Below are 26323 nucleotides of genomic sequence, written 5' to 3' on the forward strand. Positions count from 1 at the left end.
AGGGGAGGGAAGGATGGAAGCGGCCAGGGGCTATTATGTTCGGTACCATCCCGACATTTGCCTGGAGAATAAGGCAACACCAGGGAAATCTCACTCAGGATGGCTGGCCTGAAAAAGAGTTTACATTTTTTCGACCGAGTATCCCCACGGGATCAGAAACCGAAACCACTCGAGTTCGAATCCGAAACCACTCGCACTGAAGTCGAGAGCGTTAGCGGCTACGGTACGCAGGGCCATAAGCAGAAGGTTAAAATAATCGTTATTGAATTACAGGCAGTTTTGCAGATGTAAATAACGTATTAGTGATTCATACAAATTTATATATATATATATATATATATATATATATATATATATATATATATATATATATATATATATACAGAGTGAATCAAAAGTCTGGACACGGTGGAATAAGTCGAGAACTGAACTTCGGAGCGAAAAACCAAAAAACACGTGTTTAGTAATATTAAAAAATCTATCTGATGAAACCAAACTCGACCCTCTAGACCCACCCCCTGGGGGCTGGGGTGGGGTCAACTTTGAAATTTCAAATGGAAACCCCAATTTTTGATTGCAGATTTGGATTCTACGGCTCAAACTATGTAAGGTTTCATCAACACTTTTCCGTCGATGCATAATATGGCGCAGTAATCGGGGAAAATAAATGGCCCCTAAATACACCTATTTCGTTCATGAGCTTGGTAGTATTCCGATCTCTGTTCTCGTTCAGTGTCACTGGTTCACTTCTCTGTTCCTTCTCGTCACTGGATAGAAGCACACTACAAAGAGACAGAAGACACAGAGAAAGGCACGCCTTCTTCATTCGGGCTTCGGGCAGTATCAGTGTTGCAAACCAGAAAATTCAAAAGCGGCGAGTAGAGGACAAAAAATAAAACAATTAAAATTAAAAGGAAAATTAAAGAAAAGTATAGCTATTGAAGTATCTGCTTATTGCACTGTTGTATTTTTTGACTTCTGTGTCTGAAATGAAAATGTATTGATATAACTGTTTTCCAATCGCTGAAATATGACATTCAATAGGGTCGAATGTACCATTCTCTGTTAAAAAGATAAATTATCGGAACGATCCAACATTGTCGTGGTAGTATATCTCATCTTACACAAAATAACACATGACTGCTGCGACCAGAATATCAGGATAGTGTAGAATTGACCCTATAATCAGGGGTGTAGCCAAGGGGGGCCCAGGATCCCCCAAATGGTTTCCTGCCCCCCACAAATGACCAGCTTTATAACATCATAGTAAAATTATCTCGCTTCATTCATTTAAAAGTAACAAAGTTTATTGACAATTAATAATTTATGGTAAAATAGTATGGAGAAATATTGTTTTTCCATGCCGAACGAAAAATAGTATAGTATCTCTTCCTTATACCGATCGAAAAATAGGATACTTTTTTTTGTGACAGCAGATTACACAATTTACTGCGATTTATATTTGACAGTTTGAAGACAAACGTTTTAACAAGATACTACAAATACAGCCATAAAACAAAGGTACAAAACTGGTTTGTAAGTACAGTATATTTTATATGCTTTAACAAGTGTTTTAAAAGACATAGAGGATGGAAAATTTGGTGAGAAACAATGCTTTTATTTAATTTGGATTTCATTCGCTCTCTTTTATTTCTACTCAGTGTAATAAAATAATTATGTTTTTTTAGTCACGAATAATAAATAAATATTTTTGTCAGGAAACCATAAAGAAATTAAATGAAATTTTAAAGAAAATCAATCTTGTGTAAATAAGTTCTGTATACAAGGTCTTAAATTTAAATATAAAGGTAACCAAGAAAAGTTTTCTTGCTTTTTCACCCACCACCTTCGAACATCGATATGTCACCTAACCTGGAAGATCAAAAATAGTCCCCATCAGCATAATCGGACGGTGCAACACACGGGGAATATAGTGGTTGCAATATTGTTTCCCATCCAAGGCGGAAAATGGTGTCCTGAGTCATCCTAGCCAAGTGGGACTTAGCGTTGTCCCGTAAACGAGGACCCATTTGCAATTCAGAAGTGATGGCTCCAGAGTTTTGAGTTTTTCTTGAGCACAGCTCAACTGCTGACACTACACAGTTGCATTGATACTCTGACCAGTTGGTAGCAGTTCCCGAAGCACGATGCACCAAACACACAGAAGGACCTTCTTCTGGTACAATGCTGGTTTCGGCTGTTTTGAAATCGGTTCATTGGATGCTGACCAATGATGACAGCGCCGTGGAGTTTCGTATAGGACACACTTTTTATCACATGTCAACGCCCTGTCCAGAAATGGCTCCGAAACAGGAAATAAACACAGGCGACTGCCGCGTTGCCTTCTGGCCCGGAGTCAAAATATGAGAGACCGATCGACCCAACTTGTAGTGCTTCACAAGTTAATGGGTGTGCTGCCGAATGGTTTCTCCACAAATTGAATTGTAGTCCCAGTTCCTCTTTGTACATGTGTTGGTCTTCTGGCACGTGGTGTTTCCGGGTGTTTCGTCATCGTCCTTAAACTTGTTAAACCATCGCTGCAATGTCCGCGTCTTCACGACACCCTCACCAAAGGCCTGGCATATCGTCTGTCCCGCTACAGCGGCGTTTGACCTCCATTTGAACTCGTTCAGCATACATGCTCTTGTGACGCTCTGTGGATGTCCCATATTCCCTCTGTCTTTACGCAAGTTCACGGTGTGTCTGAATTATCACAACCAGGTAGTATGTTGGATATACCCACACCAACAACTCACGTTCGCCTTATCTCCACTCGCATTCAACTCACGGTGTGAGGTCCAATTGAACACAGACCTCCACGAAAAGGGACAGAACTTTCTTGGTTACCTTTATAGTTATGCACAAAAGTATAGCGTTTGGTCCCGGCAGTAGTTCTTGATTAAGCATAATAAAAACTATCTTGAATATAATTTATGGATAATAATAATAATAATAATAATAATAATAATAATAATAATAATAAGAAGAAGAAGAAGAAGAAGAAGAAGAAGAAGAAGAAGAAGAAGGTAAAATAGTGTTTTTAGTCTTCCAGAAGGAAACCAAAATTTTCCTTTCTTTCAGGCCTCAAAAACAATAGCAGCAACACTTTTTTTTTGCTTTCTACATTGTAGCTGCCCCCCCTCAAAAACGACGCCCCCCCTACACAAATCTGCTGGCTACACCCCTGCCTATAACGTCAAATGTTCGAATGGTGTGAAATTATCAAAAATAGCCTGTAACTGTCAAGCTAATTTATGTTTGAAATAACGGGTGAACCAAAAGTCTGGCCACGGTGAAGTAACTGGAGAAATACACTTCTGATCATAAAAAAAAGTATTTAATATGTTTTAAGAAGCTATCCGATGATACCAAACGCAACACTCTACCTCCACCTGGAAAATAGCAAGGGAGCATTTTCCTGCTCGCGGTCTCGCATAGTTTTAGATGGGTGAAATTATTATGGAATTCTTTCTTTTCTTCTTTCTCTTCTTCTTCTTTAATTATATTATTATAATTATATTATTATAATTATATTATTATATTATATTATTATCTGCTAGTAGTAGTAGTGGCAGTAGTAGTAATAGTATAGTAGCAATGGTAGGAGTATAGTAACTGTAATATAGTACTATTAGTAGTTGTAGTAGTACTACAACTGGTAGTAGTTGTAGTAGTTGTACTAGTATTACTAATAGTAGTAGTAGTCTTTAAAGCGGGAAACTACAGAAATGAGGCCTGATCTTGCGAGACCAATTTGAGAAGCCTTGCGCGAGACGAGACTCGCTACTGTCTCGTTTCGTGCGAGACGGGACCGACTTTTGAATCTGCGAGACAAGACGAGACTTTCTGAAGTCTCGTCTCTTCTCGTCTCGAGTACACCCTACTAAATGGCGTTCAGAAAGACAGACGATCACAATAAATATAATTTTCGCCCTTATTAATACTACTGCAGTTTAAAGTGTGAATATACGCAAGTAAAGAAAATTCGACGCGTCAGCAACTAGGGATAGTGTTCCCGCGCATTGTGTTTAGTTGCTGATTTAGTTCTGTCGGTAGATACATGAGACTGAAGTTAGAAGTACAGGAGTGTCGTTGATTCGTACCCGGAAGGGAAAAGATTGTGTCTAAACTTTGTAAAATGTATATTTGCTTTAATAAAGAAATCTTTATTCCACTTTTTAACAAAAAAAAAAAAAAAAAAAAAAGATGCTGGATACACAAATGGCGTGGAACATCTTCAGGCTATCAGCGGCTGTGCCGGCTACAAGGCGGGAGCCTCACGGCAATGGCGGCTCAACGCTGACAATATGGCGGCAGCCATCACTCAACCGCGGTGTCTCAGAGGCGGGTTTTGTTCGGAACAAAATCGGAGCGAAAACGGCCGACGGATTCGACCCGCCGAAAAGTACGCAGTTGGCCAAAACGGAGTTTTGCTGGCCCGCCGAAGTTTTGCTCATGGGGTTGAGCTTCCAGTGGGAATTGAACCCTTGAACAGGCTCGCAAAAGGCGAGTTGTATTCTACGCTACCTCCAAAATATGCATGGATTGGTTTGTTTTATCGATTCGTGACCTGGCGCTCTAATCTGTGGAATTAAGTGAACTTCGGATTATAAGCTTGATAGTAGCGTTGGATTTTAACTTGAAAAATCAAAATCACACAATTCGCAAGACATCTGCGATTGGAAAATGCCACAAATCATATTTAATATGTGATGAACAATCCCATCCAGTAAACATTTCACTCCCACCTCCACCACCTGAAAGTATACTGCGTTCAACTGTCAAATCTCAAATGGAAACCTTCACGTATTATTGAAGAATTAGAATTTACACGTAAGGGTTAATTGAAACTAATTTCTTCATTCCTGCTACATTGCAATGTTTTTGTTTTGTTTTGAAAGAAACTACTTTCAGCGCTACCCAGGAACAACGGCGTGGACGTAGTAAGTTTCTGCTCGCTTGGGGGTGCTTGATTTAACCGAGTCTCCTCGCCTCTCACCATCGGGGTGCTTATTTTAGGTGAGTCCCCTTGCCTCTCACCATCGGGGTGCTTGTTTTAGGTGAATCCCCTCGCCTCTCACCATCGGTGTGTCTGATTTTGAGTTCCTTCTCTCGCCTCTCATTATAGGACGTTAGTTATAGATGATGTCTTTCACCTTACAGGTTACTACATTGAGGAGTTCAATGTAGTCTGAAGAGAATCTGATTTACTTTATCAACTGTTCAAACTGACGACCAAGTGCAGTTTGGCAATGACCTAATCGCAAGTAAAAGTCATGAAGAACGTTTTCTATGCTGGTTGGTTCGATGAGTTCCACTTGACGCACGATGCGATTTTGAAGTTCCGCTAAATTAGTCGGTTTCGTAGCATACACATTATTTTTGAGATGGCCCCACAGAAAATAATCTAACGGTGTGAGATCTGGGGATCTTGCAGGCCATTCAATAGCACCACGCCTTCCTATCCACCGATTTTCAAATACTTGGTCCAGGTATTGTCTTACAATAAGCGCATAATGAGCTTGGGCACCATCATGTTGGAACCAAACTGTTTCTAAATTACCTTCATACAAATTATTACATGCGGGCACAATTTCGTCTCGTAAAAGGTTCAGGTACACGTCTGCAGTTAAATTTCCATTGATAAAGAATGGACCGACTATCCCACGCCTGCAAAAACCAGCCCAGACGTTTAACTTTTGAGGATACTGAGTATGTCTCTCACGCATCCAATGAGGATTCTCATCAGCCCAATAACGACAATTCTGCCGATTCACCTCCCCATCTAAATGAAAAGTAGCCTCATCGGAGAAAACAATGCGATCAAAGAACGTTGGATCAGCATCGTACAAGCGCATCATTTCATCACAAAACTCTATTCTCCGGTCCGGATCATCGTCATTTAATTGTTGCGTCAAAGTAATTTTGTATGGATGCCACTTTGCATTAGTCAAAATACGATGAACGGATGCCTGGGTCATGTCATGTTCCAAGGCTACTTTTCTTGTAGAAGCATGACAATTTTCGACAAATGATTGCATTATTGTTACACTTGTGTCCAAATCCGTTGCTGATTTTGGTCTGCCAGAACGAGGTCGGTCCTCCACGGAGCCAGTTTGTTCGAATCGCACGACCGTTTTTCTCACAGTGGAAGCTGAAATATTTTGACGATTAGGGTGTGTGTCATTAAACAAGACAGCTGTCTGCTCATATGACCTAGTAAGATCACCGTAACCTCGCATTCGAAGAATTGTAATTCGTTCTTGTGTAGACAAAGCCATTGCAAAATTGCACGTATTCTTGTGTGAAGGAAGGGTAACTCAATATTTCTACAAGATATGGATATTAAATTAGTTTGGTGTGTTAGGAAGCAAATTCGCATGAAAGTTAACAGACGGAAGTTTTACGTAGCTCACTACGGAATAGCAAACTAACACTATCTATACGATAAATTTTACTATGAAAATAAACGTATTTCGAACTATTTTAAGAAAACTTGTGCAAAAGTAAAGTGGTGTTTTGAAGGACTGTTTGCTAGTCGCGTTCTACCCTAAAGGAAAGAAAACTCGAAGAAATATTCTTGATAAAAAGAATACTGTACTTTATTTATTAGCTTACCAAGAGATGTTTTCAGATCAAGTTCTGAAGGTCAAGTGCGGTCTCATCGTTATTCATTGCCTTGTCTGTCGTAGTACGTTGAACGGCCACAACCGCGCTGTCCAATTCGTATGAGAGTATGGATTCTGGACACGCTGCTGAACAGCTCATGCAATCAACACTAATCGGATCGAAAGATACAATGGGTTGTTCACGAACAAATAAATGGAAAATCTTTCTCAATCCATGCCATTCGCTGAAACAAAAACAAACAAAAGAGACAAACTGGAAGCATACAAATAATAAGAGGTGGGGAAAATACTGTTTCCTCTACTCATGTGAGGGGAACACTAAGGGGCGGAGTCCACTTTGCATTACTAACGAAAAAGAAGTTTTGCTTGCGTTTGCAATCATTTATTTATGTTAGTATGTATTTATTCAAGGACCTCCATAGTCCAGTGGTTAGAGCGTTATACTTCTGTCGGGTTCAATTTCCGGGCGGAGCGTCCCACTTTTCGGGTCCACTCGGCGTCATAAGGCAAACTGCGGAGTCACGTAAATGCAAACGTCGCGGCTAATCCGTTTAGAAAACTCCTCATATGCCTGTTGGCGGGCAGTGACGCGATCGTCCGAAACTCAGATGGAATGATAGGCCGCACCAGTAGTTATTATTATTATTATTATTATTATTATTATTAGTAGTAGTAGTAGTAGTAGTAGTAGTAGTAGTAGTAGTAGTAGTAGTAGTACTGTATGTCCATTTATTACTGTATGCCCCTCTGACTTTCGCAATCCATGTGTTGTTTATTTTGTCAGGAGCCGTTGACGGTAGTGACGGGTGACCCGATCCACGTACGTTGTATCCCACGCTACCACCAAGGGATGGAGGTTGGGTCAACTCTTCTCGCTAGATTTTATTCACAATACTGAACACGTTTCGTGTTATTTTTTTAGTTCACTTTCATGATTTCGGAATTGCGAAGCGTCTTATTTTTTGCGATTACCGCACCATCTATCGAAACTCAAGCAATTATTTCGCACTGTTTTACAAATTTTGAAGCTTAGATTCCGAATCTAAAATAACATAGTGCGGAATTTATAACTTACCACAGACGCGACCCCATTTGAGGGGATAAATGGTCAAGTTTTGTATCATAGGGTAGCTCTTTTAATAACATTATACGCCTAGTTTTTTTTAATGCTCCGGTGCGTATTTCCCACGATATTTGATTTTTCAGATTGAAACCGGCAGTTAGTATCAAATGAATAGCAGCCATCTAATTTCATCGATATCAGCGTCATCTGCCACGAATCGACACATGTGTTTCGAGTAAAACTTTTGTTTTTAGAATTCTAATCTGCATTTAAACAACAAAACATGGGTTTCTCATTCGAAATGTCAAAATTGCCCCCTCCACACTCGAAGGTAAAGAGGGTTATGTTCGATATCATTGGACAGCCGTTTGAATAATTTTAACTTGCCCATTTGTCTCATTCGCAGTGTAGTTTCGAGATATTCCACCGTGTCCCGACTATCGTAACTAATATAACCCTCATGAACGACGTTGAGTGTAATCTAATTTCGTCAATTTCAGCGCCATATCACCAGTTGACCGAACAGTTTTGATTTAACCTTACATAGTTTGGGACGTAGACTCCGAATCTTCAATACAAAATTGGAGTTTCCATTTGAAATTTCAAACTTGGCCCAGATCCCACCCCCAATGATGGAGTAGAGTATTGAATTTGGTATAATCGAATAGCTTATCAAATGTGTTTTGTCTTTCTCGATCCAAGATGCATTTCTAGAGTTATTTCACTGTATCCAGTTTTCATTCACAAGCTAACTAATTTATAATTTGAAATACTGGTGTTCTAATATCGTGCCGCTGTTCTACAAGAGCGTATTCTAGAGGTCAGCTGATGCTGATGTGGTGTTATGCGCAAAAGCAAGTCCTTGACCCAGAGGCTCTTTGGGCAAGGTGGACCCTTGGTGGTTTTTCATTGACTTCCATGGACTGAAGGACAAAACCCACAGTTTAACGTGGGATCCGAGTCATTTGTGTCCCCCACCGAGAGTCGAACCCAGGACCCTTTGATTGCAAGGTGACGAGCTTATCCCCTCATGCACTAGGATCACCACAAGACAAACCTTATTTGACGTTTCTTTCTTTTGTTTAGCATCTTTTCATTGGTAGGCTGTCTTAAAGAATCCCAATTTGAATGTTGTTTTGGCTGGACAACTTTGGGGAGCACGGGGCAAGGTAAGAATGTGAGGTATTGGAAAGAAGTCGGAAAGGCCCTATTTATAAGGCAACATCCCCTTTATTAGTTATGCTGTATGTAGGTACAATTAAACGCCACAATTAGCTATTTATGATGTCATGGGCTCGATTCTTATCATTGACCATCATGCCTGGGGGTTTTTCAGGCATTTTCTCTGCTGTACTAGGTGCATTCGGAGAGGGTATCTTGTCAATAGCCCTTTGACGACACATTCCCAAGTTCTAACCTTTTCTAGTATTGTTCGTCTCACTATACTTCTAGTGTAAAATCGTGTTGTGTAAATGGGGTTCGTTAATAAATAAATTAGTGTTGCCACTAGACGAGACGAAATGAGACTTAGGGGATGTCTCGTCTCTAATAAACAGTCTCCTCTCGTCTCGAAAATACTAGGCCGGTCTCGTCTCGAAGCCTAGGTCTCGTCCCATAAAATACTACGACACTAGCAGGGTCTCTATCGGTCACGAAAGTCACAAAAGTCATGAAAAAGTCCCGAAATCAGAAAACAGTCATGAAAGTCCAGAAAAAGTCACGAAAGTTAGCTTTTTTGTCACGATTTTTTTTATCTGTACAAATATAAGTATAAACTGGAAAATTTTGTTCTATAAAACGTCAAAACACACCACCGAAAATGTCTATGGTCGACTTTAGATGCTATCAAATCGCATGCATGAAAATGCGGCCCTATTCGCACCCAAATTCGCTCTTGAGAACGTTACTAAATATTATGGTTAGAGAAAGAACAGGTCACGAAAAAGTCACGAAATTTCATTTTGGAATTTTAGTAGGCAGCCTGACTAGGAATGGGCACGACCCGACTCGAGTCACTACTTTTTGGTCGAGTTTCGAGTCGAGTAAAGTTTGCTATTTTGCTCGCTCGTGCACCTCGTATTCAAATCAAAGCTTGATTACTTGGAAAACGGCTAGTGCGGAGTAATTTTACTGTTACTCATGAGAAGAGATAATTTTCGCATCTCATCTCGTCTAGTACAAGACGAGAGGAGACCACATTTTAATGAGGTAGACGAGTTTGCTCTGGTTTTCCTCAGTCCCATCAGGCGAATGCCAGGATGGTATCTTTTGTAAGGCCGATACTGTTACCTTTCCTAACTCTTTCCCCTTCCCTTCTCCGGAAAGATAAGAGATGACCCGATCTGGATAGAAGGTTATGAGGTTATAGGATAACTACTTACCGGGTGACTGATATGGGGATGTCACATAATATCCGAACAATGGATAGTATCCAAGGTATGATATTCGGATGATGGATAAACTCCGGATGATAACATGAATACCGGCTAATTGATCATCTGGTTCTCTGGATATTTTAGTCAATCCCAGGAGATAGTAAATATATACTAATACATTGACTCGATTTGGCTCGTTCAGACTCGACTCGACTCGAAACTCGATCAAATATCGAGTGGAGTTGGAAAATATTTGACGAGTCGCACTGCCTAATCGAGTTGAAATTTTTGTTTCGAGTCGAGTCGAGTTTAACGAAAAGTCACCTCGAACTGGCTCCAGTCCATCCATATACGACACAAAATTCTTGATAAAATGAAGGGAACATTTTATTGTGTTGACAGAGACCCCAGCAAGCTTTATAAATTACTCCGTTTCAAATTTCTCATGCCAACATTCGTTGCATACAGCTGAGTAGTGTTGCCACGAGACGAGACGAGATTTTGGGGCTGCCTCGTCTAGTCTCGTGAAAACACTGCCTCGCCTCGTGGCAACACTAAAATAAATAAATAAAAATAATACCTATTGAGTTGCACGCAAGCGGGCCAGCTGGTATTATTGGATAGGTAACCTGTCTGCATGCCAAACAGCATTGGGTAGCTGGAGCGTAAGCACGGACTGTGCTCTGGTCGCTATTTTGACTGAAATTTTCCTTCGCCTCAGTCCTATCAAACGAATTCCAGGGTGCAGTGTGCACAATACGAGAGAGATAAAGAGCAATACTCCATATACTGCTGAACATCTATAATGTTTTGAATTTTCCCATATTATTTTTCTCTGAAGTACATTTCATCCGTACTATACAATGTCCGCTCATTCGCACACGGCCGGAAGGTGCCTTTCGTAAAGCCAGGGCCACTGTCTTTTCACATCCATGCCCTCCCCAATCTAAGCCTTAACTACCAAAGACCATCAAAATAGCTAGAGACTGTTATTTTGAAAGAGATAACGTTATCGCGAGTCACCTAACTATTTTCGCGTTGCAACCATTTTTAGAATTTGCTTTTATTCTGAAGCAAATGAATGCAAAGAAAGCAGTTAAGTGACTCGTGATGAAAGGACGACAAACTCAATAATATTGTCTGGATATCCTATAAAGCGTTTGTGATTATTTTGTTCTATTTTGAAGACAGTACAAGCAAAACGGTCAAGACTCAAGAATGATGCTTTGCTATTTATATCGAGTGTTGCAAACTGATAAATCTCTCTGCCACGGCGTTAAGACACATCACAAGAATAAAAATGTCGTCTTCAACTTTAGTCAAATGTCACTAGTTTCGGAGATAAATGGCGCTGCAACTATGAGAAAACGAATTTCAGAGGCCTATATCTCAGACACTATGCAACGTAAACAATGCGGCTTACAATTTTACAAACGAAGTTATACCTGTTTTATTAAAAAATGCATGTTTCAAAACTGGAGTGCAAACACAAGGGATTTTCTAATGGGGTTGACGAACTGGCAATTGCTTCATTTTCGGCAGTCCCACTAGGAAACCCATTGCGCACGCATTCCAGCGTTTTGAAACACGGGCATGCATTTCAAAACAAAATGGGTACTACTTTCTTTGAAAATGATAAAGTCGCACTTTCTACGTTGGATAGTTTTTGAAATGTTGGCCTGTGAAATTCGGTTTTTCGCGCTATTTGTCTTCGAAGCTAGTGTTTTCCTTCTTTTGATTGAGAGATTTAAGAGTTATTTTCCAACAGCCGATTAAATACTCAGCACGGGAAAGTTTTTTTTTTTTTTTTCGTATTTCACGTGAAGGTTGTCTTGTCCTGACTACAACAGGAAATAGTCGACTTTCATTTCATTATCTTAAAAGTCCGAAGATAAACAAAAAGTATTGATATTAACGAAAAACTCTTGAAACAAATTTAGTTTTTACATGTCTATATTTTTTCTTTTTATGTTTAATCCTTTCATCCTTTAATTTTTAAATGTCTGTAATGTGTCATCAACAAATTGATCACAACGGACCCTAGACAAGATTTGATTCTCTCGTTCCAATAAAATTTCAAAACTAAAGGAAGTACCACTAAAGAGCATTGTGTGAACAGAGTGCACATTTCAATACGTACGTATGATACCACCTTAATTTCGTGGCATGGAGGCCTCTTAAGGACGTTGATCGAACTTTCGTTCGGGATAGACATGACGAAGTTATAGGCGTAACCTGTAATTTCGGCATTATAGTGGAGCATTTGTGAAAGAAGTGATACCTGTGGGGGGGGAGGGGTTATTCGTTTCATTATTGTTTTCTCTTCTCACATGCAATGTATGGATGTGTGAATGATAACACGTTTAGTGATACATGACATGGGATTGCAACATTGGGATGTGATTGCCCGTTTGTTCATTCACACGTTAAAGCTTCGTTCACCTGAACGATTCGTTTATAAGTGACAGGTCTTTAACGGTGACGGATCTGTTGGTAACGATTCTCGGGCTAACAGCAAAATGTCTTTCTTTTTCACCCCAAATAGTTAATTTACTTTCGCCGATTATAGAGCCATATTATGCATCGACGGAAAAGTGTTGATGAAACCTTACATAGTTTGAGCCGTAGAATCCAAATCTGGAATCAAAAATTGGGGTTTCTATTTAAAATTTCAAAGTTGACCCCACCCCAGCCCCCAGGGGTTGGGTCTAGAGGGTCGAATTTGGTTTCATCAGATAGATTTTTTAATATTACTAAACACGTGTTTTTTGGTTTTTCGCTCCGAAGTTCAGTTCTCGACTTATTCCACCGTGTCCAGACTTTTGATTCACTCTGTATATATATATATATATATATATATATATATATATATATATATATATATATATATATATAAGAAAGAAAACTAAACAAAAACTAAGGACAAAAAAGAAAGAAAGGAAGAAAAAAGAAAAAGAAATACTGCATGTAAGAAATGACTTTGCGATGCTCTTCTGTAATTTGGAAATATACAAGATACATAGCGGAATGTGTCAGGTTCTACTCCAGCAAAACAAGAAATGTTCGCATTACATTCTAGGGAGTACACACAAGTTTTGTATGAATGAAAAACCGTTGAGAAGTTGTTCCTAGTTCAAGCATTAAAACTCAAACATTTAAAACATATTTACTTAAAGCGAGTGTCTGTGAACGCGCTTTCTAATTATTCTGGTAATAATTATGTTTTATGAAGTTGCAGTTGTTATGTATAAGTACCCTATTATTCTTAAAAGACGGACGCTTCGTTCTGGATTTGACACCAAACCGGAGGACTTCTTTCTAACAAGAATCCTAGCGCCATGTTTAATATTAACTTATTAGTTTTAATTCCAATGTACTCATACGTTAATAATATCCTACTCGGGAAAGCTAAATACTTATTTGAACTTCTATTTAAATTACGTTGAACACATCATGTTTATACAGCTTGTAGAGATAATCCTTCTCGAAACTACTGAACATAAACAACATTTTTTTAATGTTCTATCACACGTTAGAGTTATCAGCTTTCATAAATTAATATTACAATCTGACAACAGAACCTGGCATCATATAACCCCATTTCGGCATTAGGATAATTATTATATTTATTTTTTCAGAACAATTACTGAAAAAAGTTCATAAGTAAACTCGTTAGTTTATATCTTAATGGGCGGCGAAGAATAGAATTGATATAACTCATTAGTTTGACCCTTTATCGACATTTTGCAATTGTGTGGAGAGAAAATTATGAAAATATGCCTCAGGATACATGGCAGCAATAGATAACATACTCCACGTCCGATGTTGCAGGAACGCAACAAATCACCATAGCGGTAAATTAGCCTCCGAAACGAATAACACCGCTTCACATATAGTGTTGTAATATTTTGCAACAATATCGGTAAAGGGTTAAGATTGAAAAAAAAAATATAAAAGTAACTCACTTTTAGTACGCTTATTTTTATTTTAAAGGTTTCAGCTTTACCGTTAGTTGAGAAATGACGTGCACTACCTCGTAACAACGGCCGCCATCTTATTATTCGTTGAGTGAGACAGAAAATATGAAATGGCTGGCTTTTACCCGTTATCTGACAATTGCTAGTACCGCACTCTATAATGTTGAGAAATTAAGAAACAAATGTTATTTTTCGCGTATTCAGTCTCCGAAACAAGTTGTTACTCTTTATTTAAAATAAAATGCTTGAAATCAAGAAGTTCCAGACAATGCGTTCGAGTTATGAGAGTTGGCAGTACATGTTGGGTAGAGAAGATTTAACCACAGTCAAAAGAAGGATAAAGTCTTCGTCTTATGTAAGGAAAAAGCTTAACGAATGCATTACATTTACCTTATAAATAAAAATTATTTTGTCACGGTGTACTTAATACTATAGGGAAAGGAATGTCGGCCACTCACACATAATTAGGTTTTGTGTAGCGCTTATGGTTTGACTTATTCTTACTCTAGCACGTTCACATGCCTAAGCGTTAATTTTAGCTCCTATACAACATCATTTATTTATTTATTTCTTAAGACTCATATCTTAACTACTAGTGTTAAACAAGATACACATGTAATTTCTATCTAATACGTTTCAATAGCTGGTTTGTTTCACTGAGAGTAAAAAAAGAGATCTTTTTTGTACCATGTTATAACTTCATGAAACTTAAATATTTCCAGACGAAATAAAGAACAAATTAATATATATATTCGCCTTAAGTGAATATATTTAAAGGAGTTTAACACGAGCTTATTTTAGGAACCACTTTTTAACAGTTTTTCTTCTTTGCGGCAATGTCGAATCGAGAAATCAAAAAAGTGTTAGAAGAAACGTCAAATCAAAATTACCTCACCGGTTTACCAACTAAAATAAATAACAAATGAATTTTCGAAACATTTTGGCAGTTTTCGTCATATCAAATGAATTTGAATTGGCTTCTTCATTTGGTTTTAATCATTAAGTTTCAGAAGCATCGTGTCCGGAGACATTTTGAAAATATTGTTAATATTCCTTCTTAACGTATATAATATCTCTAAAACTTTTTAAGTAAGCTTACCTTTGTAGCAGATTGCTTTCCATTAGTCGGATTCATTTCGATTAAAAAAACACTTCACGAAATCGTTGAGAAACGAGAAGCACTAAGATAGAGCAACTTTCTTCTACATCCAACTACACAGAACGGACTGAGGAAAGTGCAGGTTGCATACGTACTGTATATCATCAGCCAATCGCTTTCATATACAGGTTACATACGTAAGTTTGTATCGTCAGCCAATCACGATCGCGTGCAAAGCAACATGTGACGCTTCCCGCGCTTCAAGAGGGAGGGGCCTACTTGAACAAGGAGTTTTGCGCGCCTTCTCTTTCCAACATGGAGGATAAACGGAAATCGTTGGATGACGTAACTACTTACATGAATATTGCTTCTGAATGGCATCAACTTGAACTCAAATTAATATGAGATTCTATTATGAAAATAAATGAAAATAAATGGAAATAAAAATAAATGTAACTAAGTATTGAAATACTTTCCAAATGCTATCGAAGAAAGACGTTTTATAATTTGTCAGTAAAAAACAATATAATCATTATAAAATGAGTATCCATTTTTATCGTTGTTAAAAGAGTGTGACACGTAACAAGGAAATACAGTTGATATTAAATTAATAGTAAATGTAATTCAAATAATTATAAATATAATAACGATCAAACATTCATTTTTTCAGTATCAATGCTATTTCTTCTGATATTTTATGTTGTATTTTATAACCTATGAAAGGTTTTCAAGAAATTCGTCTAAATTACGTCGAAAATTCTTACTAAAAGAAAAACAAAATTTGTATATTTGCGAGAAAACCAAGAAGTATACTTCATTGAATCTCAACTTTGGACTACGTATTGTTTACCATGGTTAATTAATATCATACTCATCTACATGTTTGAGATAAGTGACGAACGCATGTCGTTCTCTCTGTGTGTGGTTCTGGATTTGATTTTAGATGGAAGGAGTTTGCTACGTATACAAACTAGAGTATTGGTTAGGCTCCGACTTTAAGCGATAAATCATGAGCCATATAGATTGAGTGCCCAAAAGGGACGCTAACCTTCAACCACCAATCAATGTAAACCTCAAACCACTTTGAAACCTGAATTATAAATTTAAATTCCACTGTAATATAAGGGATCATTGAAACATGTGCTCCTCTGATATGCCGCAAATCAAGCCCTGATGAAAACATCTCAATGATATGGTTAAAAGTAAAATATTAATTGATTGTTATTAAAATAATAGGCCTCACAGAGGCCGCGGTGGCTCAATGATAGAGCGCTCAACTCTATTACATAGGGTTCTGTTTCGATTTCAACCTGCGTGAAGTGGGATTTATGGTGAACAAATACTGTGTATGTGTGATTTTTCTCGGGTCTTCCTCTTTTTCTCCCTCTTTCGTCATTCCATTATTATCGTCTATATTATCGTGACCGTTTCCCTTAACCTCGGTACATAATTTAAGACCTAAAAACTTAAATATATCATTGTCATTTTCCCCCGCAGTAGTGAAACTGATTACTAGTTTGTGCACTATATTATACATAAAAATTAATCATGAATTTAAAACACTTCAGAATAATTCTAATCAACATTTGTGTCATTATACATTACTCTGTTCCGTATATGGGTTAGTTTTGTTTTAAGTTCAGCAGCGAGGCTATATAAGACCTCGATCTACAGCTTAATATGTAATCCGATCCACATAACCTCCCACAGGAAATCGAACCCGCATATATATGTAAATGGATGTAACGATGTTTGTCCCTCAACTCTTTCTAGACCGACCGCATGATCAATTTCGATGACTTTTGGCACCTGAATTGATCCCTGCTTGCCTTAGGTTTTTATTAAGATTTTTTCTTAAAATAAGTATCCTAAGAAAGAGAGCAGGAGATTTAATTTTTACGCGAAAAATGTATCTAACGATCCTCTCAACTTAGAAAGATGAAACTTGGCAATTCAATTCTTCATTTAATATAAGGGAACCCGTGTCCCAGCATTTTTAAAAACTCTCGTTTTAATTATGGAACTATGTTTAGTCGCGAACTTCTGAGCCGCTTAAAGAAGTTGGTGAGTTTTGGTGCACAATAGGACATGACATAACCTAGGCTTCTATTATGTAACTGTGATTAAAATACATATCCTAAAGGTAGAGACCAAGGGGGTAAAATTTATACCAAAATGGAGTATTTCACCATTCTCTCAACTTAGGGAGATGAAACCTGGTATATAAATTCTAGGTATACAAATTCTTCATCCTATTATATAAGTAATAGGACCCGTGGTTTAATGTTCTGAAAATTCCTGTTTTCAGGAGGTCGAGGGAAGCATATATATAGACCGATTTTGAATATTTTTGGTACATGACTGACCACAGTCTAGCTCTCGTTTCTATAAAGATTCACTGAATTTGACGATTTAAGTACTTAAGTGGCTCCTGGACAAACCGAGGTTTTAGTACATTTTGGCAAGGGAAGGAGAAAGTGTGAAGGGATGATTTGTAGAAATAATCGAAACCGACCTACGCTAGTGCCAAATTTATCATTTTCTAGGATGCAGAGATAATTAGTAATACTACCGACGTCTTCGAAATCCAAGTTCAACCTCACTGAGAAGGGCTGGGGTAGGAAGAGGGTAACATGTAAAAATAATAGAAAAAAATGTTTGATATTTGTGTTTAACCCATAAAGTAAATAGTGACCCTGTTGATGCCGTTTCAGTCCAAATTCGTCCCCCATGGGTATCGTAAGGGTAGAGCAGGGTTCAAACTTTTTATATAAACATGGAAAAGTTGAGTCTTTATTTTATACAATTATGCCTAGACATATTATTCTGCCTAGAAAACGGAAGCAATATTAATTGGAATAAAACGGTCTGTAATAAATATGGAAGTAGTAATATGGGAGAAAGTAAAGAAATATGGCTAGTTTTTGATATCTAAGTAGTATGATTACTGAGGATATGAAGTAAAATTAAGGTAACGACAGAGATGGACAAAGAAGCATTTAGGGAGATTATATGTTTATTTTGTTGGTCATTGAATAAATAATTTTAAAAATGCTTAGTAAATGTTTCGTGTGAAGTATTGTACTCCATGAGACGGAAACATGGATATTATGCACATTCAACGGTAAGACATTGTTGGTTTCCTGTCATTTCGCACTTATCAAATAACAGCAAAGCGAACAGAAAAATACAGTTTCGATTTTTTTTAATGGTTGACCATTATCAACATTAATAGTTACTTTACTTTGATATCATTCATCATTTTCAAACATCCATATCTATCTATCTACCTATATATATATATATATATATATATATATATATATATATATATATATATATATATATTTATATAAATGAGTGTGTGCGTGTGTTTACGTTCCAGCATAACTCCGGAATGGGTGGAGCAATTCCGAAACCCATATTATTTATAACCTGGAAAAGAAAATTATGTGGGGTAAAGCCCCTCTAGCACCCCGAGAGGAGAGTGAGAGGAAGTGATTTGCCAATATAAAAATGAGCGATATTAGTGTTGAATCCATAGTTTAGTAGTCCTTGAGGTGAATTGCAACACTCCTGATGACGTTCAAGCCCAAGTTCAGTTCCATCAGCACCCTTGGTAGAGAAGAGGAAACATATACTAAATAATTCATAACGACAAATATTAGTGTCAAATCCATAGTTTTCGGGGTCACTACGCAGTTCTATTAATTATTGTACGCGTACATATCAGGAGAGCTCCCTCATGGCGCTATAGTTAACATACAGCTTTGAAGCGGGAGCTACGGGTTCGGTTCCCGATGTGGCTCATGTGGTTAGAATCCCACTTTAAGATATAAGTCTACGTCTCAGATAAGCTCGCTTCTGAAAAGCAGACAACTCCAACCGATCTAACCATGTATCAGAGGAAAGCAGCGAAGAATGAATATTTTAAATAATGGAGGTGCGAAGTCCAAATTGACCGCCCTTTTATGTATGCACGGTCCATTGATTTATAATCGTGAGCATTAGCGGTTATTGAAGAAAGTTATATCGGTAAAAGTTATAATATTATTACGACAAATTAAGTGAATAAAACTTAACTTATGTCCTAATTCCTGTATAAAAGAACAAGAATATTATTTTTTCTTCTCTTAGCTAGTAGCGGTAAAAGCGTGACTTCCCTCAAGACCTGCAACTGATCCTTAGAATCCCATTCGGTATCGGTTAATTGATCGAGAGATATCAAAGAAAAGCTATGAATTTTGCTCCCTCTGTTATGCCTTGAAATTCAATGAGGTTATAATACAAAATACTAGTATTCAGATTAATTTTAAGTTCAGTATTGATTGAACATGAAATGCTACCAAATCATGAAAGTCATATAAGTATAGCTGAAGCAACCAGGAAAATAGGAGAAAAGGATTTTTTTTAAGTTAGAGTACGAGGTAGTTGACTCTCTCGACTTTAGAGTACTATGGTAGTGTACTAAAATGAGAAGATAGAAGTTTAACACGAGAGATTTTACAGTTTCGAAATAAAAGTATTAGGAAGACATCTTAGATATAATGATAGTGTGAGGATTTGAAGAGGCATTGAATTTTAATGAATGAGCTGAAAGTCCCTTTTTAACAACAATGGAAGCTTAGAATAAATCATTTAAAAACTGAAAACTATTTATGCTACAAACTATTTCCCCTCTTCTATTAAAAAATGCAAAAAAAATGTGGTGTCTCCTAATTACAAGCGGTATTCCGATTTGCACCGTATATTATTCAATGATAACATTTAGACATCTATAGACCAAACAACTAGGAAGAAACAATGGAAGGAATATTTTTTTTTAATGGAAGCATTTCTTAAGTATTGAGACTACCTTAGGGTTGAGAATACTCTTAGTTTGATATAATAGAAATTTATTAGATAAAGCTTCTAGTTTCCAAGAGACAGCATGTTAAAAAATAAACATTTTTAATAAAAGGAACAGGAATGTGGGATACCACACTCTCCTACTTAACATTAAGTTCTTTAAGTTCTACCTATTAATGAAAATGTTGTTTCAGTTGTACTCCAAAATTTTCCAATAGGGAACTTTATTCGGAAGATATAAAGAATTTTTAAAAAAATCTTACGCGCTTTTTCACACTTTGCGTCTGTTATATCGTGAGAGAAAAACCCAATCGCATTAAGGCCAGCTTAATACCAGTAGAATATATGGCGTGCTTTTCCTTTCTTGGGGTTCTCCCATGTCATCCAACTTTCTTCATCTCACCATTTCGTTAATTATCATAATTACCATTTCTCTTTCCCTCGGATCATCATTGTAGTAAATTTAAACTCAAAATAAAACAAAATAGACACTGGTACAAATAAATTACATTTCAAACGTTTCTTTCTTCATTACAGTTACATAGACGCTTTCTACCCTAAGACACCGGAATGTGGCATAAGCATTTCTATTTAGGTTTCACGACCTATTATATTAGAAGATGTGACACAGACAACTACTATAGTTAGAATTAGGATTACGAATTAGATTTCTGGACTTCCTGCATCTATGGCCATGCTAACCTGTCACGTATTAGGAATGACGTCCTTCGGCGATCACAATATCCAAGGAGAGGGAAGGATGAAAGGATTGGGGAAAGAAGGAAGCAGCCTTGGACCTGTATGTTAGTTACTATTCCGGCATTTGCATGCCGTGAATGAGAAAAACCCATGAAAATCTCATTCAGGATGGCGGCCCGAAAAATATTTTAAACTTTTTGACCAAGTCTTCCCACCAGGAATCGAACCCGGAACCACTCGCACAAACTGCAAGAGCATTAGCGACTACACTACGCGTGCCCAAGCTACTACAGTTATATATTGCTACAACAATTAATTCAACTTTGAGGAACGAGGGCCGCGTTGGCTTTGTGGCAGAGTGTTTATCAATAGTTCATGCAGTCCCTTGTTCGATCCCAGCACCAGCCAAGTGGGCTTTCTTGTGGACAAAAACTGACTCTTGTGACTTTCCTGGGTGTTCTACCATTTCCTTTCACTTTCATCATTCCAACAATTATTAAAAATTCATTCTCTTCCATCGATCAATATTTTACTTTGGGCTAAAGTGCATCATCCTGAGATGTTAAATTAAAAGTTATTATAGTGTGAACGTGAAATAAGAGCAACGATAGGAATAGCGAAAGAAGTCTTTAGGGGAAATAAAATACTATTTTGAGGGACCTTGAATAAAGAGTTGAGAAAATGCTTCCTCCGGAGTATTGTACTGGTCAGAAACATCGACATTACGCAAAAATGATTGAAAATGACTGGAAAATTTCGAAATGTGGGTGTGGAGAAGAATAGAAACAACAAGCTGGGTCGAGTGAAAAACGAATGATAGGGTGTTAGAAATGTTGCGGGAGAAAAGAACAATCTCTCTCTCTCTCTCTATATATATATATATATATATATATATATATATATATAATTACTAGGTTTGTGACTCTAAATCTCCTGAACCGTCCGACCGATCTCGATCAAATTTGTAACATGGATGAGGTTCGAGGCTGGGCTGGTTTTAGGGTATTCACTTTGATTCTAGAGCTGAGGGGTGGGGGAGGGGAAAAGGTATAAAAATAAATAAAACTTAATAACTCCTGAACCACTCGACCAATCTTGATCAGATCTTCAACATAGATGTGGTTTAGGCCTGGTTCGTTTTATGATTTAAATTTGACGGAGTAACGTAGGAGAGGAGAAGGAGGGAGATATATATGTAAAAAAAAAATAAAAGATGACTGCCTTTGTGACTTCTTCACTCTTCAACCACCCGACTGATCTTCTCTCAAATTTTCAACATACATGAGTTTAGGGGAAGGGATTACTTTAGACTATTCACTTCGATGATGCAACGTATGAGAGGGGAAGGGGAGAGAAATTAGAAATGTTCAAAAATGACCGATATTAGGGTTGAATCCATAGTTTTCGGGGTCGATGAGAGAAACAGTGACACCTCTGATGCTGTTTCAATCCAAGTTCAGCCCCGACAGTTGGGGAGGGAGAGAATACAACGTAGGGGATGGGATAAACATTTAAAAATAATCGAAATTGACTAATATTAGTGTCGCATCCATAATTTTAGGAGTAGCTGAGATTAATGGTGATAATTATGATGCCGTGTGCCGCAGCACGGAGGAGGGGAGTGGAGTTATATATAATATTGATCAAAAATGACCAACATTAGTGTCTAATCTATAGTTTTTAGGATTATTCAGATGAACAGTGACATTTCCGATCCGGTTTAAATCCTAAATCATCAACATATATGAGTTTAGGGGCAGGGATTACTTTAGGCTATTCACTTTGACGATGCAAAATAGGGAAGGGGGAGGAGGAGAGAAATTTTAAAATGATCAAAAATGACCGATATTAGTGTTGAATCCATAGTTTAAGGAGGAGCTGAGATTAACAGTGACAATTCTGATGCCGTGTGCCGGAGCACGGAGGAGGAGGGGGAGCTATATATAATATTGATCGAAAATGACCAATATTAGTGTCTAATCTATAGTTTTTAGGATCATTCAGATGAACAGTGACATTTCCGATCCGGTTTAAATCCAAAATCAGCCCCGCCAGTTGGGGGAGGGGGAGAAAGAGATATATAAAAATGATCGAAAACGGTCACTAACAGTGTTGAATTTATAGTTTTCTGAGTCGCTTAGATAAAGAGTGATACTTTCGATCCCGTTTAAATTCAAATTTAAACCCGCAACTTGGGGGAGGGGGAGGAAGAGATATTTAAAAATGATCGAAAATGACCGATATTAGTACTGAATCCACATTTTTGGGGATCGCCGAGATGATCAATGATCTTTCCGATACCATTAAAAACGAAAACAGCATATGTCACGGATACTAAACACATGATATACTAGTTGTGCTTTTAAATTTTTATTTCAGCCCAGCGAAGCGGATAATATATGCTAGTTTTGATATTATTAAGAAGAGGAAGTGGTTGGGACATTGACAAAGAAGGAACTATATCATGAGGGATATAGTAGAGGGGTATGTTGGCGGGAAAGAGAGGGGGAGCCGAAGGAGACTACTATTAATGGACAATATCGAAAGAAAAATCACATGTGAAGATGAAAATAAAATGAAATGAAATTCTTGAGTTTTACGTCCCACGGTTATGCCGGCTAGGCTAAAGGAGACCGTGATGATGAAATAATGAATGAAATGGTGGAATGAAGAAAGTGGGAAGAAATGGAGAACTCTGAGGAAACTCACACAAACGGTGTTTGTCCACCACAAAGTTCACTTGGTGCGAGCTGGGATCGAACCAGGGACCCCAAGCACCAGAAATGAACGCTCCACCACTGAGCCACCGCGGCCCCGCATGTGAAGATGAAGAGGTACGCATAGCGGACGCAGAGAGGTGGAGCATGGAAGCTTCTCAGTTGCGGCAAGTGACCTGCTAATAATATCAAAATACCTATGATGATGATGATAATAATGATGATAATAATGTTATTATTTCGAGCAAAATTTGATATACCAATATCTCACGTCGAATTATTTACTTGAAGTGTAGCATCTGTGAGATACCGTTAGAAAACAAAATATATGCAACCCGCATATCTTCCAACATTGGGGGGTTGCAGTCTCAAGCAGCGGTTAAAATATTTTTGTAATAATTTCGATTTTTTCATCAAGCTACATACACGAAATGTGCTTGCTGCTGGTCTAGTAGCTACATTGTCTTTCGTGCGCAGGATCCCGAGCTCGGTCCTCGGTGGGAGAGTCTTGATATATGAACTCATCACAGTGACTTGGGTTGCACCATAAACCGTTGGTGCTCAAAGAGTTACCAACCAAATAAGATGCAAAGATGCATATACCAAATGAAAGGAAATATTTAATTTAATAACCCATAGTTATATATTTTTGGCTAAATAAAATGGATTATTCATAAAAGTGAATGACCATGAAAGAATTGGGGAATGATATTATGGGGGAGGAATTCAAAGAAAACCGAAGCTCACGATGTTGTTCACCTCAAACTCACATGGACTGAGATTGAACCAGGATTGTAGCAACAAAAGTGACCACTCTACCACTGAACCATGGTACACCTACGTCGGGCGTGCACCCAGATTTTTTTTTTTTTTTTTTGTGAGGGGTCCAATACTACAAGCTACTACATCTATGTAGTATTGAACGAGTATTATTCTGTACCCGATAAGTAATTGTAAAATTTTTCCACTTATATTTTCAGAGAAAAAATGATCGAACTAGATTGCTCTTTTAAGAGAAAGAGTACAGATGAAGTGTAAAATCAAATGTCCATGTTACATCAATCATTTTCCTGTTAAATAAATATAGTTTTATTAAGGAATTGTACAAATCGTCGCATGAGAACCAGACGAACGTAACTCCATTTTCGTAGATTTACAGGCGAGAGGACAAAAATATTATTTTCTTAGAAAGATGTGTCTTTAAGAAGATGGTAATTGAGTTACATTACAACATATGATAGACAAGGAGAACAGTTGGCATTAAGTTCCATTTACACCAAGTGGGGCTTTCAAACTTATGTTCAAATATGAAGAAAACTAAAACAGCATTTTTGGAGTTACGTTCCTCTGGTTCGCATGGGACGAAATGTACGTTGAGTTAGGAAATTTGGGGGTTTGAAATAACAATAAAGAAAGAAAGAAAGAGAAGGGAAACATACTGCATTGTGATAAATAGTGTTGTGAAGCTTTTCCGTATTTTGTAAATATACTTTATAACTTTCTAAATTCATACAGATCATCTAAAAGCGCACTATAAAGTATGTCAGGTTTTGCTCCAATAATAAAAAAAAATAACTTTAAAATTAACATTTTAGTGGTTCCAACTTTTTAATTCATCAACAACTGTTAAGAAGCTCTTGCTAATTTAAACTTGTGTTCAAAAACTTTAAATATTTAAATTAAGGCGAGTGTCTACGGATGTGCTTACTATTTCTTCCAGTAATAGTTATGTACTATGAAGTTTCAACGTAGTCGTTCTATATAATTAACCTAACTTGATAAACACTATATGAAATTTTGCTTAATCCTGGATTCAGCAGACAGCCAAAGGACTTCGTCAAAACAAGAACTCTGGTGTCTCATTTAATGTTAATTTATTAGTTTTACGTCCAATGTCAATTGGACCTGTGATCATGTATTTTCATTTCAGCGTTAGGAGATTTGTTTATTTCATTTTTAGAATAATCAGTGAGTAAAGTTTCTAAGTAGTTTTTCTTCATTCAAAACATCGTTATTTTATCTCTTAACGGATGGGGAAGAATAGAATTTAATTAACTAATTAATTTAAAGTTGAAAAATGAGAATTAAAATCTAAACATGACTCACTTTTAGTCGGTTTATTTGTGTTTTAATCACTGATTTAGGTTTCAACATCACTCATAGCCGAGGGGTGACATGTCCTTTTGCGTGAAGAGACACATCACACAACAACGGCCGCCATTGTTTATTCATTGGGTGATGTAGGAAATACAAAACGGCTGACTTTTACACGTTACTTAACAATTGCTAGTTGCTACATTCCATACTATTGAAAAATTAGATAGAAATGTTCCGTGTTTTCCGCGTATTCAGTCTCCGAAACAAATGTTTACTCTCTATTTATAAAAATGCTTGAAAGCAAGAAGTTCCAGCCAATTTATTCGAGTTATGATAGCTGATACTACATGATGTCAAGAAAAGATTTTAGCATAGTCAAAAGAATAAAGACTTCGTCATATATAAGGAAAAAACGTAATAAATGTGTTTACATTTACCTTATAAATACAAATTATTTTGTCAATATGTAGTTAATACTCTAGTAAAAAATTGTCGGCCACTCTCATTTCAATTACGGTTTGACCAATTATTACTTTAGCATGTTCACATACAAAAGCATTAATTTTAGCTTGTACACAACATCATAAGATGCATATACTAACTACTAATCTGCAAACGCGGTACGAATGTAACTTCTATCTAATACGTTTCTACTGCTAGTTTGTTCCACTTACAATTTATCAAGGTGAGAATAGAAACAAGAACTTTTTACACTGTGTTATAACTGCATAAATAGAAAACAATTTTAAATATATATGTGCCTGAAGTTAATATATTTAAAATAGTTTAACACAAGTTTAAATTAGGTATCAGTCCTTA

General features: G+C 37.2%; 1 protein-coding gene across 6 annotated transcripts in view; it reads right to left on the reverse strand.

The window, feature by feature from the left end:
* LOC145688250 (uncharacterized) overlaps positions 1 to 26323 on the reverse strand; it is a 212835-nt gene that overhangs the window by 151869 nt on the left and 34643 nt on the right. The window contains exon 1 of one of the 6 annotated variants that reach the window (XM_081762199.1): positions 15144 to 15271. The exons of the other annotated variants lie outside the window; for them this stretch is intronic. Coding sequence (XP_081618325.1) covers positions 15144 to 15179 — 36 coding nt within the window. The 5' untranslated portion in view covers positions 15180 to 15271. Of the gene's footprint in view, positions 1 to 15143; positions 15272 to 26323 lie in introns of those variants that run through there. 6 annotated transcript variants of the gene reach the window in all.

Source organism: Thermobia domestica, chromosome 6, assembly GCF_964235325.1.
Source record: "Thermobia domestica chromosome 6, izTheDome1.hap1.1, whole genome shotgun sequence".
Classification (NCBI taxonomy): Eukaryota; Metazoa; Arthropoda; class Insecta; order Zygentoma; family Lepismatidae; genus Thermobia; species Thermobia domestica.